Source organism: Giraffa tippelskirchi, chromosome 1 (genome assembly GCF_054371585.1).
Source record: "Giraffa tippelskirchi isolate mGirTip1 chromosome 1, T2T-mGirTip1v1.2.pri, whole genome shotgun sequence".
NCBI classification, from domain to species: Eukaryota; Metazoa; Chordata; class Mammalia; order Artiodactyla; family Giraffidae; genus Giraffa; species Giraffa tippelskirchi.
The window spans coordinates 159,932,374-159,950,246 of NC_137275.1; the positions used below are offsets into that span (position 1 = coordinate 159,932,374).

At 35.9% G+C, this 17,873-nt stretch overlaps 1 protein-coding gene across 17 annotated transcripts in view; it reads left to right on the forward strand.

Annotated features, from left to right (window-relative positions):
* The window catches only part of RFX3 (regulatory factor X3), a 309,752-nt gene that overhangs the window by 58,489 nt on the left and 233,390 nt on the right, over positions 1 to 17,873 (forward strand). For 3 of the 17 annotated variants that reach the window (XM_081502308.1, XM_081502319.1, XM_081502339.1), the window contains exon 2: positions 9,906 to 10,021. The exons of the other annotated variants lie outside the window; for them this stretch is intronic. In XM_081502308.1, the coding sequence (XP_081358434.1) occupies positions 9,907 to 10,021 (115 nt within the window). In that variant the 5' untranslated portion in view covers position 9,906. The remainder of the gene's footprint in view (positions 1 to 9,905; positions 10,022 to 17,873) is intronic. 17 annotated transcript variants of the gene reach the window in all.

Genomic DNA, 17,873 nt, shown 5'->3' on the forward strand with positions numbered 1-17,873 from the left:
AAATACTATAATACTAATTGGTGCTAGTGTTCTAAACATGTTAGATTGAGTGTGTAAAACTAGCCATTTGAATTTCCTTCATACTTTATCAAATATGGTCCTCTTTACTTTTGGAATTCATATTATACTACATTACACATCAGCACCTTCTAAGGAAAAGATAAAATGCTTTTGTCTATGCCTCTAATTTCTAAAACGGTAAGCTTGCATGATCATGATGGTGATTGCTGTCCCTGAGTAGCTTATCTTCTTTCCAAGCAGTCCATAAATGCCACATCTTCAGATGCATTACTTCAGTGTATACCTAGGCTGCTTCTTTGATGCTCTCTAAACATGGTGTTCTCCATTTCACTTACCCTACTACATCTGTCTATGAATTTTTCTGTCATCTGTTCTCCACAGATTTCTTGCCTAAACAGGGTTGTGTTGCCAAAAACTTTGCTTCAGTGCGAGTAGCTCTGACCAGCTCTGACCAGCTCGACCAGCTCTCTTATAATGCCCTATATTTAATAAACTAGCCATTTAATAGTAAGTATGTCTTTGGGTGTGCTTACAGTCTTATTCAAAACAGCAGATATAATGCTAATAATCCATCTAGTTTTAAATAGCTGAATGAATTTTGGCATTTTCTATTTTGCAGACATGTAGATTGTTTGGGAGCCAAATGTTGTTTCTAATTTGTCTTGAACTCTTCCAAAGATCATACTGCTGTGTCGTAAGGTTGGAGAAAAAGCCACTTTGAATATGAGGACAGATCTCTATTCAAGGCTTGACTCCGCCACTTGGCTGACAATATATATTTCTAATCCTCCAATGCAGAAATCTCATAAGTAAATTTAGATAGTGATACGTAAATTTTTATTTCAAAGGCTTCACTGATATAGTAAGCTTGTGTTTTTAGCAAAGTTTTTTAACCAATACTAAACATTAGAATTTTCCTTTTACAAATAGTGAAAATGAAGGGATTTTTATTGTTGTTTAGTTGCTAAATCATGTCTGACTCTTTGCAACCCCATGGACTGTAGCCCACCAGGTTCCTCTGTCCATGGGATTTCCCAAGCAAGCATACTGGAGTGGCTCGCCATGTCCTACTCCAGGGGATCTTCCCGCCCCAGATATTGAAGCTGCGTCTTCTGATTGGCAGGCAGATTCTTTACCACTGAGCCATCTGGCAAGGGGCTTTTAGACTGTGGTAATACTTCTATCATTTGTATCTGACAGGAGATCTCTTCTGATGAGTTTGTTTCTCACAGTTTGTCCATTAATTGAAGAAGTCAGTACAGCTCATAAAAGATGATGTATACATTCCACTAACGTCTTAACTCAAAACATAAATAAGACGTCTTTGGATTAGGGCCAAGGCCTTTCCTTTGAATGGGTTTGCTGACTGGAACAATGTGTCTTTCTTAAATATGTTACATTCATAGCAAATCATTTTCAGTTTATACTTTGTTCCTGTAGTGTAGATTAAAACTTTAGAGAATTGGAAAGCAATAGTTTTCAAAGTGTGGTTTCCAGAGGAACATCATCAGCATCACATGGGACTTTCTTAGCATGCAAATTCTTTGTTTTCACCCCAGACTCATTGAATCAGAAACTAAGAGGGTGGGGCTCTGCAATCTGTTTTTATAAGGCCTCCAAGCTAAAGTTTGAGAGCCGTTGTTCTAAATTTTATGATTTTCATCAGTTTTTTATATTTCTCTTATCTTTGTTTATTTCAACACCAGTGTTACATAGTGACTTGCCTTTATTAAGTCTTGCAAAGCTTTTGAAGAAGTTTTTAAAGATATTTTAGCTTCTGTTTTTGCTTTCCCTATTTGTCTAATAGGTAATTAAATTAATTACAATTTACAATAAAAATCCCCTAATTAGCAAATACTGCTGCACTGGGGAGCAGGACTGTGAGGGGTGGACCAGAGAGTAGCCCACATTCTGTGAGTTTTCAGCACACTGTGGGCATCTGTCCTTGTAGAGGGAGAGGAAATGGAGAGTGTGGGTTCAGTTAGCAAGCTGGGTAAATGAAGGCAGGTCAAGAGAGTTTCTCATATATTGTGATATTTTTCTGTGTAAGCTTATCAATTTCTGTGATCCTTACCTTTGTAGCCCTTAATTCAATACTTGAATATTAGACTTCTGTCTGTTGATCTATGAGTGATCTTGACTGGAACCTGAAGTTTGAGATTTGTTTTTGATGACTCCTAGAGCTCTTAGGTCAGTGTGAAGAAAGCAGAGAACCCACCCAACAGCTCATGGAGGAGATGGACCTATTCTCATTGACACCAAGCAGGAAACTGCATAGCAGCTAATAGTTGAAGTAGAAAAGCTAGAAATGTTGCTTCCTAGCCTGAGACTATAACTCTTGCTCCAGTTTATAGGGCATACTTTGATTTGGGAGAAAGCAGTCAGAAAGTGTGGGAATAATACAGTTCAACACATCATGATGGCTATTCCTGCCAAACTGCAGGTGAAATATTTGCCCATCATTGAGATACAAGACTTCCCAGGTGGTGCCAGTGGTAAAGAATCTGCTTGGCAATGCAGGTGATGCAAGAGACGTGGGTTAGATCTCCTGGAGTAGGAAATGGTAACCCACTCCAGTATTCTTGCCTGGAAAATTCCATTGACAGAGGAATCTAGTGGGCTACAGTCCATGGAGTTGCAAAGTCGGACACAACTGAGCATATGTGCATGTGATGTGAGCTACAAAAGGTGTTATGTAAGTCAGTCTGGAATCTGGCCTGCTGACCTGAAAACAGTGCTGTTTGGCTACATTCCGGATGGAGTTTCGATTGAGCTACTTTTCTAAATATATGTTTTAATTATTTGTGTATTTTTAGCCACATTGCTAATCTCCCAAAGGAGAAGGGCATAAATAACCTGTCTGTATCAACTCTGGATTTTCTTGTTACTGCAATAGTTGGGTCATAGTACCGCTGTGAAACATGGATAGAAAACTATGTAATACAAAGAAAATAACTATCGTATAACAACATCAGATACTGAAACAGTTGTTCAGTAAAACAGCTGTATTAGTCTCACTGAAGTTTGGATGCAGATTTGATACTGCTTAGTATTCATTTGTGAGTGACACAGTAACTCTGTCATTCTGCTAACAAAGTAATGGTTGCTATAAATCTGATTAAAAAAAGGAGTGACTGTTGCTTAAATGCTTAACATAGACTGGAAGTTTTGTTAAAGATAGGCTCTAAATTCATGTATTTTATGTGCATAGCATAAATTGTAAGTCTGTATTTAAATTCCGCTTTGTTGTCTGGAGAGAGATTTAATAAAAGCAATGAAACTTTAGTTTCATACCAAACTAGAGTAAAAGGAGAATGAAAGTTAACAGATAATAATTGCTGAATAAGTTTTGAATAGTAACTATAGACTAGTGATGTATAAGTGTTAGGTAATGTTGTTATTACAGATATTCCTCTAGAATGTTATTATCTAAGTTTTATAGATGGGTAAAATGAATTAAGAAAACTGCTGCCTTGCCCAAGGCCACTTAACTAGTAGGTAGTGGAGCTAGGATTTGAACTGTGGTCTGTTTAACATCAAAGGCCAAGCTTTTAAACATTACTTTACACCTTAATATATGGTGCTTTAATATTCCTGGCCTGCTTTTAGAAACTTCTCTCTTCCTGTCAATTCCAGAGATAACATTCAATAACTTGACAACAGTGACCTTTCTAAACAAATATAGAGTGTTACAGAACCAGATGGGCCAAGATTATATTTTATTTTTCTAGCTCAAAATGAATTGCCTGCTCTTGGAATGATAAAGTCCAAAAAAGACCCTTCCGTGGCCCCAGACTTCATCAGGCCACAGGACCAGCTAATGCCCTTTATCATGAACCAGTCACGAGTACAGGGCCGTATGTCTTTATACCGTAATTTAGATTAGGGCCTAATGAAAGGGCAAGAAGCTGCTTTACTAAATGAGATCATTCTGGCCTTCAATAATGTCAGTGCGTTTGGGTGGAAAGATTTTGAGGAATTAATGACAAGGCAGTACTACTGACTATCCTATTAAGTGGATATAAGCAAGGAGAAGTCTGATTTATAATTCAACAAACTCCCAAATTAGGCATCTTTTTTTTTTTTTCTTGTGGGATTCAAGTAGGATTTTTCTAATGTGCAGAACCTTGTTCTTGATTATTCAAAATCTGAGTGGAAATCTTTTTGACAGCCATAGGCAGATATCTTTGGAAAATAAATTCTGTATTGGAAATTTAAGTTTTGTCACAGGTGAGTGTAAACATGATGCCTTCATGGGCTCAATTCCGCTGAGTAGACTTCAGAGTTAGAGAGACCAGGTTACACAGTGTAGGCATAAAAATGTTTTAAAGATACGTTAAAGCCAACTTGTAATTGACAATAAAAATTACAATGACAAAAGAAACACTGAACTTGGAGTCAGGAAGCCTGTGTTTGAGACTTTGACAGCACTCTGAAGTATCCTTCAGCAAGTGGTTTAAATTTCTCGCTGAGTCGCAGTTTTCTCATTTGTAAAATGAGGCCAGAATACTACTATTACCTGCCTTGTTTCATTACAGGGCTGCTCTGAGAACCAAAAGAGGAGCATGTAACAAAGTTCTGGTGATGTACAAATAGACCCTGTTATTATGGTGGCCTCTAGTACCTGATGGGAAGTGTCCTGAGTTGTGAGTAGGGCAGACCTGCCTTTGGAATTACTCGGTTATTTAGTAGTTTGGTGATTTGTGCCAAGTCACCACAATCTTGAGCCTAGTTTCTCTTACCTGTATACAATGATAAACCCTCTCACAGAGTTGTGAGAATTGTATTAGTTGTAGATGCTATTTTTAGGTTTTTATAAAATAATCAGCTGGGAATTATAATGTTACCTTGAACAGATGTCAGAAAGTAGGAAAGAAATAGCCAGAGGCTTCTTATCTGTTCCCAAATGTCTTAGCAAGATAAATAATCCAAAGTATATTAGAATGTTAGTGCTAAAAGGACCCTGGAAGGTCACCTATCTTATCCTCCTCATTTTAAGACAAATGATTATTTCCCAATCATATTTTTTCATTTCTGCTTTGTGCATTTGGATAACACTCTCACCAGCATCATCAATTGTACAGGATGGCAACCATTGCTGAATCTTGATAGATACAGATTTTTTTAAATGTAGAGTTAGAGAAGAATTCTGCTTGGGGATAGTATTGTGTTATGAAAAGAACCTGGGCTTTGTTGCAAAGTTACAATGTAATTTTGATCCTGTCAATTGCTAGTTAGGGGACAGTAGAAATTTTACTTCATGTTTGTTTGTTCCTTAACTGTACTATTTCTTTATCTATTGCACAGGCCATGTCTGTGTCTGTAGCTTAGCCATGTCCGCCTGTGAGTCTTTGGATCTGAAATGACTTTGCTTTTTATGCCATTAAAGATTCTTGACCTTTTCTCCCTTGACTCCTGAAGAGACAATAGTGATTCCTTCAGATGGAAGGGAGGAATGGTGGGTTAGATGTAGTTAGAAAAGACTTCTCTTTAAGGCTGGTTTAGGGACTTAAACATGAAGCTATTATTTGTAAAACTAATTTTGTTAGGCTATTTGTTTAGATTTTTTTCTTATGTGATTGAGTTTCAATTTATGTTGATTTTGCTTATATTAGGGGTTACATAGGTTTAATTCTCTAGAAAGCTAAATGCATAGTGTTTGAATATGGAATTTTAAAATACTGTTAAGTGTATTCTTGTGAGAAGAGGTCTTCACAAGAAATAAAAAAATAATGTTTTATCACTGAAAACTCAGTAAGAGCAAATGCAAAGAATGTTCATGTTCATAATTAAGAATAATGACCTTTTTATACTTTTAAGAACTCACTGTGGTGAGATTTTGTAGGTTATATATTGATAAGTTTTTTTTTTAACTTATTAAGAGTATTCTTTTCATTCTTGTTTGATATTTTCTGGATAAGAAATATACAAACTAATTAGCTATTCAGTTTTAGATTTTAATGGGACTAGATTGAAAAATGGAAGATTGATAGATAAAGACTACATGATACTACATAGAAGGTGGTAATTCAGTGGGAATTTTCTGTTATTTATCAGCATTTTAACTTTGGAATGAGTTTTTCTTTCCCTTCGTTAAATAAATGGCTAAAATTTCTCCTTTGATCATCTTAACATAATTTCATTGCAACCACTAGTCTGTAGGGTTTCAGTTGAATTTTTTTAATATGAATTTATGTGGAGAGGGTTGGTATCTTTCTAAATTTTGACTACACTAATTAGAGAATGGATATTACAAAAAATTGGCAGTCAGTTTTTTGAGTATTAAAATGAATTGGTTTTGAAAAGGGATACAAATGTTTGGTCTTACATTTTGCAACGTGTTTTTACATTGTCCTTCAGAATGTTTAATATTTCGTAATGAGATATGTTTTTTCGGAAAAAGAAAACAATTGGGCAAAAATATGAGAAATGTTTTCAGTTGTCCAAGGCTAATGTTGACTTAAATAGGTCTAGGTCTTCATGGTTGACAGCTGCAGATAATTAGCTTTTTCTTTCTTAACAAAGAAAGCAAATGGAGCTGCAAGACATTCATTGCCTTTTGTGTCATCATCATAATAATGTATGTATTTAACTTGTGCAGTTCCTTAAATTGATTTAGTGCTAAGCTGCCTACATTACATATAATAGGAGTGACAAGTGAAAGCTGCAGCACATATTTGCGTGGCAAAAGGGAGCTGTGATTGACAGCAGAGTTCCTCTCTACAAGAAATAGCAGTGTTGTGGAGCTCAAAAAGGGCCAGATACATAATTCTTAAAATTGTTGAGCAGATTCATGAAATGAATTTTAAGAATTGATTGCCACTTGGTATATTTGAGTGTCTGTGTTCTTGGCTCCGAGTGAGAGGCACAGACGGACAGAATCTCCCCTGACTGCTGAATGTGAGGAAGTTCCTTTTAAGCATGTTAGGATTGGTAATTTAAGATTGATACTTACAAATTATAAATCAAATTATGACTCTGTATTCAGTAACTGAAAATTTCCTTCAGCTCTAACCTGTTCCCTTTATTTGAAGAAGTCAAATAATACATCTATTCAAACGAGAATTTTAAGACCGCAAAGCAAACTGTTATTTTCAGTGAAAATACTCATTTTCACATGTTTCTAAAATCTGAAGGATCACTTCTGGAAGGGTAATTGTGTAACATGTCGTGATTTCTTTTGACCAGAGAGTGGCTAAGTGTGATCATCTTTAAAAGTACTCAAAATACCCTGCAGTTCCTTTGTTTGTTCAACACATGCCCAGAAGCTATGGTTGAAAAGATACTTGGTGATTGTTGTTGAATAATATTCTTTGAGGAGCCCAGAATGCTGGTCTTCATACTATGCCATGGGAAATGCGTTTTGTTTTGGTGGCAACACCTTGTGTGTTTGTGAGGTGGAGGGGAGCCCTACAGGTCTTTGTACATTGGCAGCCTCTACTGACCATTGCAAAAGTGCAGTATTGACCTCTGTTCTTTCCACTCTGGGTTGCATAGGATTTTATTTGGCCTCAGCTCTCTGTTGTTGTTCAGAATCTAAGTCATGTCCGATTCTTTGCAACCCAGGGACTCAGCACACCAGTTATCCCCTTTTAAGAACTAGCTTAATCTGTTGGATCTCAAGTTATAGCTATTAAAGAGCTACCAGTCCGATGTTGTTGTCAATAAACTAATGTAAAGAATGGGATTTTTTAGAATCTTGGGAGAGGTTACACATATAGCCCTGCCCTGAGAAATAATTTCCAACTGAGAGGTAAGATAGATTTGATCTTTTTATAGATTTTAAAATACTTTCTCAGTTGCATGCCTTTGAATAGGAGTTTACTTGTTACTGGTAAATAACTCTGATCCCCTGGAAGAAAGCCTTGACTCAATGATAGATTTAATTAAACAGATATTTATTTGTTCTTTAGTTTTAGGTGTATCAACTATTTTAAAAGTTTCCAGAAAGTGGACATATTAACTCTTACTGGGCTTTGTGACTGTAGATACCTGTGGGGATTGTTGGAGGGTTTGAACTGTTCAGAATATAAATCACAAATATCTGTAAATAAAGTATCCAAGTGCAGTAAACCCTGCATTATTCTGGCTTTAGTAGTAGAGACTTATATAATGTGTTTATCTTTGTGTTTGGGAAATAATTTGACCACAGTAGATGATTTCCTCAACAAAACAGATCTGGTTATTGACATTTCAGTTTTGTAAGTGGCTCTACTAGTCTTCTGCTTATTTTTTAGTCTCTTGGCATTCAAATAAGAGACCTAGTTGAATCTTTGTGTAGTCTTACAGACACTGACTGTCATTCCAATGGCTTCCACTTATTCCTGGATTATTAGAGTACTAGATCTCTTTGCTACCAGGTTCTGTGCAGTCTGATTCAACCCATACATCACCACCATATCTAATTGACTAAAATACTACTTTTATCACATCATGTGTTTTTTTTTTTTAACGATCTATTGTTTTCTTGAGAAAAAGAGCATAATAGTATGGAGAATGGAGCAACAGAGGAGCACTCAGGTAGGTGTAGAAAGATCTGGAGGTTTTTTCTCTCCCTCTCTGTTGCTGTAGTACTTAAAGCATAAACATATACCTTCCAAGTTTCTGTTTCCTCATTCTACAAAATCATTTTTTGTGAAAATTGATTGAGATCATGTACGTGAAATTGCCATGAGCTCTGAAGAACTCTCTTCCTTTCGTTGGCTACAGAGTAAAAAGACCAAATTCCTAAGACCAGAATTTCTTCCCAAACTGCTCCATTTCTGTACTGTGCCTGACATATAATAGGTACTCAATAAATGTTGCTTGGATAAATGAATCCTATCTTTCCAACTTACCTTGTACTTCTTTCTAATCTTCCAATTTAGGTAAGTCTTTCTCCATTGAAATTGTTGTTCACATAGTCACATCTATGTCATTCTCATGTTCATCTTTTTCATACCCATGTTCAAGAATGATCAAGTCCCTTATATCTCAAAAAGAAGTCCATTTTTGCTTTTGCTTTCTTTCTTACCCTAGCAGTCTTCCAGTCCTTATATATATATATATATATAAGTCAATATATATATATATATATATATAAAGTCCTATATATAGGTATATATAGGCATATATATTGTATTCTTAATGAAAGTGTCCTGTATGTATGCCTTCTCTTTTCAGGTGTACTATAAGCTCTGGCAATGCAGGAATATTAGGTTTGTCTTTGTAGTTACTCTTTAGGAATATTTTAATGTGACTTGTAATATACTCAGATTGATGCATTGGTAAGTATTGGTTTATAATGCACTTGCCAGGAGATAAAGTTTAAGACAAGAATTGGCAGGATGTTAGAAGTGAGATACTAAGATACTTTCAGACCACTGATACTCTGATTTATAAGGGTAAGACTCTGGGAAAAAATAACCTACATGTTATTAGTTTTCTATTTTATTAAAGTGTCCTTTAGAATAGATGTCTCAATTAGTAAGCTGGTCCTCATATACTAGTATAGTTTCTTTGCAAATATAAATGAAGTGATAAAAGGCATAGAAATCATAGGGATGATAGAGTGACTGACTTTTCCACTGATAACCTTTTGGGGTTTTTTAGCATTTGGAGTTTTACATATTCAAATCAAACAAATTGCAGTTATTTCTTGAATAAATAAGTTACTAGACATTCTGACTAACATATGTCTCCAGCATATATTTGAGTGCTTTTATTTTTAATTGGTTTTATTGAGGCATATTTTACATATAATTCATGCACTATCACACAACAAGAACATTTCCATCACCCCAGCAAGCTTGTTTCTGACCCTTTAAAATCAATCCTTTACCTCATTCTCGGGCTTCTGGCAGCCACACCTCTGCTCAGTGTCATTGTTGTCTTGCCTTTTTCAGAATGGAATCCTACAGTGTACAGGAAAGATTGCTGAGTCTTATGATGAGGAAATATTTTAATGTTATAAGTGACTGCCAAACTATTTTCCAAGTGTACCATTTTTACATCTCCTCTGGTAATGTATGAGTTCCAGTTGCTCTGCATCCTTGCTAACACGAGTATTGACAGTGTTTTAAATTTTAGCTCTAGTTACATTGAATATGTAGTAGTAGTAGTTTATTGCAGTTTCAATTTGTATCGCACTACAGTGACTAATGATGTTGCACATTTTCACATACACTTATTGGTCATTTACATATCCGCATTTGTAAAGTATCCATTTACCATTTACATTTACTTTTTAAAAAATTTATTTATTTTTAATTGAAGGATAATTTTTTCACAGTATTGCATTGGTTTCTAGCAAAAATCAACATGAATCAGCCATAGGTTTACTCACGTCCCAAAAAATCGTGTTTTTTGTCTCCTTATTGAGTTCTTTTTAGATATTTACATATTCTGAATACAAACCCTTTATCAAAAATATGTTTTGCAGGTTTTTCCCCTCACATTGATGTGCTTGCCTATTTGTTTTCTTAAATGTGTCTTTTCAAAGAACAGAAGTCTTATTTTGATGAAGTTAATTTATCAGTTTCTTTCTTTGGGCTTTCTATAGAGTATTAAAAATTTTGTGTAACCTAATGTCATTTAACTTGTTTGTTTTCGTCTCGAAGTTTATCATCTCTTTAGGTTGATGATACAGTTTAAGTTGATTTTTGTATATAGGGTAATGTAGGTTTCATGTCTTTCCATATGAGTATCCAATTTTTTCAGCATCATTTGTTGAAAGCACTATAATTTCTTCATTGAATTACTTTGACACCTTTATTGAAAATCAGTTCATGATATATGTGTGGGTGTATTTGTCTTTTTGTCTTTTAGTCTGTTAATCTGGTAAATTACACCAATTGATGTTCTAATATTAAGCAGCTTTTCAATTCTAAGAAGTCCCATTTTTATCATGATTTATTACACTTTTTATGTGTTACTGGTTTGATTTGTTAGGATTTTGTTACAGACATACTTGTGTCTGTTTTCTTGAGGAATATTGGTATTGATTAAATTTTCTTATAATATTTTTGTCATTTTTTAAAAAATTAGAATCATACTGGCCTCATAAAATGAGTTGGTGAACGTTCCCCCCTCTTTTATTTTCAGAAATAGTATAAGCACTAATTGATTTATGAATTGGGAAACACAAAAGTTCACTTATGTTACTCTAACAACTTATTTATTATCATAGAAATAAATATTTTAATATATGATATAGGGCATGTTATTCCTTTCAGATATTCTCCAAATGGTTATTTATATCTAAAACCAAGATAAAACAATAAAATAGCTTATACAGGTATGTTCATGCAGATATTTGCAAAATTTGACATGCAAAGCAAATGTAAATTTGGATGAGAATTTGTTTTCAGTAAACCGTAAATACTTGATAGTGTGTTTCATAGAGAGGTTAATATTTGCATTGCTGTTCATGGAAACATTTTGTACAGTCTTTTGTACATTCTTGTTAATTCGTACTTTATACTTCAACTTCTTAAGACTTGTCAGTGATAATTGTAATTGCAGCAAATTTTTGAAAAAATTTTGACCTAGCATAATATTGTTTTAATTGTACTTCTTCCTAGCCAGAACCTATTCCTTGAAAGGGCAATAGTTCTTAAATTTTATCTTTCTGATGGGAGGACTGGTAGATGTATTTCAAGTGCTTAGTTGTCGATTTGACTAGACCTTACTAGATGGCTTTTTACACAGTGATGTTAAAATCATTCTGCTGCTGCTGCTGCTAAGTCGCTTCAGTCGTGTCTGACTCTGTGCGACCCTGTAGACGGCAGCCCACCAGGCTCCCCCGTCCCTGGGATTCTCCAGGCAAGAACACTGGAGTGGGTTGCCATTTCCTTCTCCAATGCATGACAGTGAAAAGTGAAAGTGAAGTCGCTCAGTCATATCTGACTCTTCGTGACTCCATGGGCTGCAGCCTACCAGGCTCCTCCGTCCATTGGATTTTCCAGGCAAGAGTACTGGAGTGGGGTGCCATTGCCTTCTCTGAAAATCATTCTACCTTCCTCCAAAGCATATTATGTGGGTTTTAGGATGAGTAGAAAATGCTGTTTTACTAACACAGTATCTGTTAAAATTGTTTTGGAGGATTGGGAAATTGGATTAAATGAATAAAAGTTGTGAACTATACTGTTTAATAAAGAAACATAAAACTCAATTTATGTTTTCATGTAATGAAAATTGTTATTCTCTGATGTACTTTCAAGAGTTTTAAAAAATTAACATTGCTGCAAGGTTTAAAAATGTTTGTTTCTTATGTTTTGCTATGTAGCTTAGACTGTAAACCCCATGAGGAGAAACCTTATGCCCTGTAAATCATCTAATGTATTCTTATCTTTATAAATATCATATAACATTTATTAGAATAGTGAGATTTAAAAACTACCTGAAAAGTTTAAATTATATGAAACAATTTCACAAGGTGCTTAAATAGATTTTTTTGCATTTTTTCCTCATTACAACAGTCATGAACTTGAAATTTTTCTCCTGTATAAATTTGCTAAATGTTTACTTTGCAGTAAATACCACTGACATAATGACATAAAATATAAGAATCAAAACCTATAACTAAATCATTAAACATATTGTTGATATTTTGCATGATTATATTTTAGGAAGTATTCACCCCATAAGTTGCATTTACATTTATTTACTGTATAGAATGACATAAAAAGGCAAGTTACAAATTATTGTATTAAAGGCAGCTGTGGTACTACTACTACTATACTGTACATTTTAAATGAATATTAGTGAAAGAAAATAGGAAAGAAATAGTAAATCTCAAGGGTGTCATAACTCACTGGGAAAAAATGTATTTTGTAGATTACAATAATTTGTCATTTTATAAGAAAAAATCATTCTGTGGGAACATTAAATATGTCAAAGAGAGAATATAAAGAAGCATTGGTAGGCATGTGTAATTCTCCATTGTACATACAGTAAAATATGTTGCTTATTAGGAAACTGATTGGTTAAGTGGTCATCTAAGTATAATTCTTTCTCATTATAGAAATAGAGGTATGTGTACTTGGAATGGAAAGAAAAATAGCAGTGTTTTGGAGCTTTTTTGATAGTGGACTTTTGTAGCTTATAACTTAACTACTATCATGTCTTAGTGTAATTAGTGATTTAACATATTGTTTGAGGACTTGTTTTAACCCCTAATACTATTCTTGAGCCTGAGAAGATGAGAGGTAACATACTAGCTCTGAGATTCTGTGAAATCCCAGCTCAGTTAAGGTGTACAAAGAATGAGGTGACTAAGTGATATGAATAAACAAGTTTATTAGTTTCAAGTTGAACGTTAAGAAAAGTAAAATTGGACATTAAATGTTATCTTGTTGTTTTTTAAATGTTGACTTACTTATGATTGTGTTAAGAGGAAAACTTGGTAAATATCAAGCCAATAATTGTTGTATTGAGCAAGGACTTTTTCCTTACCCTACTATTAAAACTATTATGTGGCATTGTTAATGTTAGGTTATTTCACTTCAAACATGGGTAGATTGAGGTGCAAGAAAGTTTGTATTTATTTAGCATGAATTGTTGAGGTGCTATATTAATGTGTCTTGTTATAAGAAAAATAGGCATCTTAGTATAATATAGAATTTGAGTCCAGAACAGATTGTCTTTTCTAAGTATATATATGTAACTTTTAGACTTTGTCAGTCTTTGCCTCCACTCTTCAATTTCTCACAGAACCTTTGACAAAGCTAATGATTGTGCATTTGTATCTAAAGTTGGGTTTTTAGCCAGGAAAATGAGAGAGGGCAAGAGGAAGTTCCCAGGCTGAGGTCCTTTGATATATAACCATCTATTTTTTTAATTGTAGGATAATTGCTTTACAGTGTTGCATTGGTTTCTGCCATACAACAGCATGAATCAGCCATAAGTATAGATTTATCCCCTCCGTCTTGTGTGTCCCTCCCACCCACCACCTCATCCCAACTGTCTATATCATCACAGAGTGCAGGGCTGAGCTCCTTGTGTTATATAGCAGCTTCTCACTAGCTGTATTACACATAGTGATGTATATATGTCACTGCTACTCTATTGATTTGTCCCACCCTCTCCTTCCCCACTGTGTCCACAAGACCATCTTCTATGTCTGCATCACTGTTTCTGCCCTGCAAGTAGGTTCATCAGTGCCATTTTTCTAGAGTCCATGTATATGCATTAACATACGACATTTCTTTTTCTCTTTGACTTACTTCACTCTGTATAACAGGCTCTAGGTTTATCTACCTCATTTCAAATGACTCAAATTCATTCCTTTTTATGGCTGAGTAATATGCCATTGTATATATGTACCTCAACTTCTTTATCCGTTCATCTGTTAATGGACATTCAGGTTGCTTCCGTGTCCTGGTGATTGTAAATAGTGCTGCAGTGAACATTGGGGTACATGTGTCTTTTTCAATTATGATTTTCTCAGAGTATGTGCTCAGTAGTGGGATTGCTGGGTTGTATGATAGTTTTATTCCTTTTTTTTTTTTTTTAAGGTTCTCCATACTGTTCTACACAGTGGTTCTATCAATTTACATTCCCACCAACAGTGCAAGAAGGTTCCCTTTTCTCCATATCCTCTGTAGCATTTATAATTTGTAGATTTTTTTATGATGGCCAGTGTGACTGGTGTGAGGTGATACTTCATTGCAGTTTTGATTATAACCGCTCTTGAAGTTGAGAATTTCTTATACTAAAATTTTCCCTCATCATGTCACTATGGAAGTGAAAGTTGCTCAGTCGTATCCGACTCCTTGCAGCTCCAGGACTATAGGTCCATGGAATTCTACAGGCCAGAATACTGGAGTGGGTAGCCTACCCCTTCTCCAGCAGATCTTCCCAGCCCAGGGATTGAACCCAGGTCTCCCGTTTGCAGGCCGATTCTTTACCAGCTGAACCACAGGGGAAGCCCAAGAATACTGGAGTGGGTAGCCTATCTCTTCTCCAGTGGATCTTCCAAACCCAGGAATCGAACCGGGATCTCCTGCATTGCAGGTGGCTTTTTACCAACTGAGCTATCAGAGAAGTCACTATGGTAATTTGAAATAGTTTTTCTTGATTATACAAGAAACACATTTTATACAGAGGGAAGGAACTAATATCCCTATCTCATTTCCCATAGATAATATGTATTTACCTTAAGTAATAATAAGGGTAAAATAAAAATACCTCTTATAAATAAAATAGTTTTGGTCATTATTGAAGATACCCTCCTTTAACTTCCACTTTTTATCAAAATTTACCTTATTCTGAATGGGTGTAAAGATAGTAAGATGAGATGATGGATAATTAAGTAGGGGCTGAAATGATACTTCACGAGAAGATTCAAAGGGGAAAGAATGTCTTTCAGATTAATGAAGCACAGACCCAACAGAAAAACAAACATTTGACCCTCACGAACATGTCTGTAGAAATGTAAGGTTATATATGTGTGTGTTCAGTCGCTTAGTTGTGTCTGACTCTTTGTGACCCCATGGACCATAGCCCACTAGGCTCCTCCGTCCATGGGATTCTCCAGGCAAGAATACTGGAGTGGGTCACCATTTCCTCCTCCAGAGGATCTTCCCAACCCAGGGATTGAACCCCCATCTCTTTTGTCTCCTCTATTGCAGGTGCATTCTTTACTGCTGAGCCAACAGGGAAGGCCCCATGGTTATATACAGTATTGTTAACCATGTTATGTATTATTTATATGTATCGTTTTTAATTAAAAATTATTTTTTTCATGTCGAGATGTCTTTATATTTTTTTAATTATTTATCTATTTTTTAACTTTACAATATTGTATTTGTTTTGCCACACATTGACATAAATCCACCATGGGTGTACATGTGTTCCCCTTCTGAAACCTCCCTTCCACCTCCCTCCCCATCTCATCCCTCCGGGTCATCCCGGTGCACCAGCCCTGAGCACCCTGTATCACACATCGAACCTGGACTGGCGATTCGTTTCACATATGATAGTTTACATGCTTCAATGCCCTTCTCCCATATCATACCGCCCTCGCCCTCTCCCATAGAGTCCATAATACTGGTTGCTTTTTAGTTATATTTCTACATTCAAATGAAAAAAAGTGTCTTCACAATAGTGAAAGTGAAAGTTGCTCAGTTGTGTCCTGAAAGTTGCTCAGTTGTGTCCGACTCTTTGCAACCCCATGGACTATACAGTCTGTGGAATTCTCTAGGCCAAAACACTGGAGTGGGTAGCCTTTCCCTTCTCCAGGGGGTCTGCCCAACCCAGAGGTCGAACCCAGGTCTCTTGCATTGCAGGCAGATTCCATTACCAGTTGAGCCACAAGGGAAACCCAAGAATACTTGAGTGGGTAACCTATCCCTTCTCCAGCGGATCTTCCCGACCCAGGAATCAAACCAGGGTATCCTGCATTGCAGGCGGATTCACAATAGAGGAATTCTAAATAAAGCTGCCAACTTTCTGTTTTTAAGTTCTTTGTTCTGAAAATTTAATCAGTAGGATCTCGTCCTGGAACTTCCCAGGTGTGTTTTCCACTTTTCACAAATGTGATTGGAGGAGAAACCATTGCTGTTTATCTGAATGAGGACTCTTTGGTAAAATTCCTTTGATTCTAAGATAACTAGATGAAATGTGTTGCATAAATCATGTCAAGCAAACAGTTGTCACCTGGCACTAGAGCTTGATGAAGTTTTAAAATGTTGGCTCGTTGCCTGTAGTATTCAGTTATGGTTCTATACAAAGTCTGTTTGTACAGATGAAGCAGCTCTTGGTAATGCAGATGGTAGGGCCTGTGTGAGTTTATTGCAGAGATACCTATTCTGAGTTCCCAAGACACACTCATCAAGACTTTGTTTTAATGTCTCATTGCTCTCCCTTTGGCATACTTATAAGAAAATGAAATAGACCCTTATCTTGGTAAAACCCTTACTATTTACATAGTTCATTATCTACACAGTGCAGAAATGTTTTCAGTAAAGTTTCCAGAAGATAGTCAAATTTAGACTTTAAGATACTGCTTTTATTTGAAGCTATTAACTCTCTGTCCTACCTAGTCTTCAGTTTCATCTTTTAATAAAAGTTCTACATCCCTCTTTACTTGTTGGCAGTTTATCTGCCAATTTTCCTAGCCTTTTTAATAGAATGATAAAGATGTACTCAGCATGTGCAGAAAAGGAATGATGAACCCATGCGCTTCGATTCTAGAATAAACTATATCGACAGGGGTATGCACTTCACACTGGGCCAAACTTTCTTCTTAGAAGTACATTATATTTTGCCATTTCCAGACTTTAAAATTTCTGTCATTTATAGGAACACTTAAGTTTTTTTTTTCTTTATGTCTTTGGCTGTTATATACACTTTAAAAAAATTCCTTTCTTTTCATCTCCCAGCTTCTCATTACATTGCCTCTTTGTGCTGTGCTTAGTCACTCAGTCGTGTCCAACTCTGCGACCCCATGGATAGACTGCAGCCCGCCAGGCTCCTCTGTCCATGAGATTCTCCAGGCAAGAATGACTGGAGTGGGCTTCTATGTCCTCTAGAGGATCTTCCCCACCCAGGGATCGAACCCAGGTCCTCCCAGATTACAGGTGAATTCTCTACTTTCTGAGCCACCAGGGAAGCTCCTCCCTCTCTGTAGGGAATCATATTTTATCATATCATATTTTTGATCTGAATCCTTTTATTTGTATAAACTTGTAGCTTTATTTTGTGTGCATATAAACACTGGATGCGAATTCAGTTCAGTCACTCAGTCGTGTCCGACTCTTTGCGACCCATGGATTGCAGCACTCCAGGCTTCCCTGTCTATCACCAGCCCCTCGAGCTTGCTCAAACTCATGTCCTTTGATTCAGTGATGCCATCCAACCATCTCATCCTC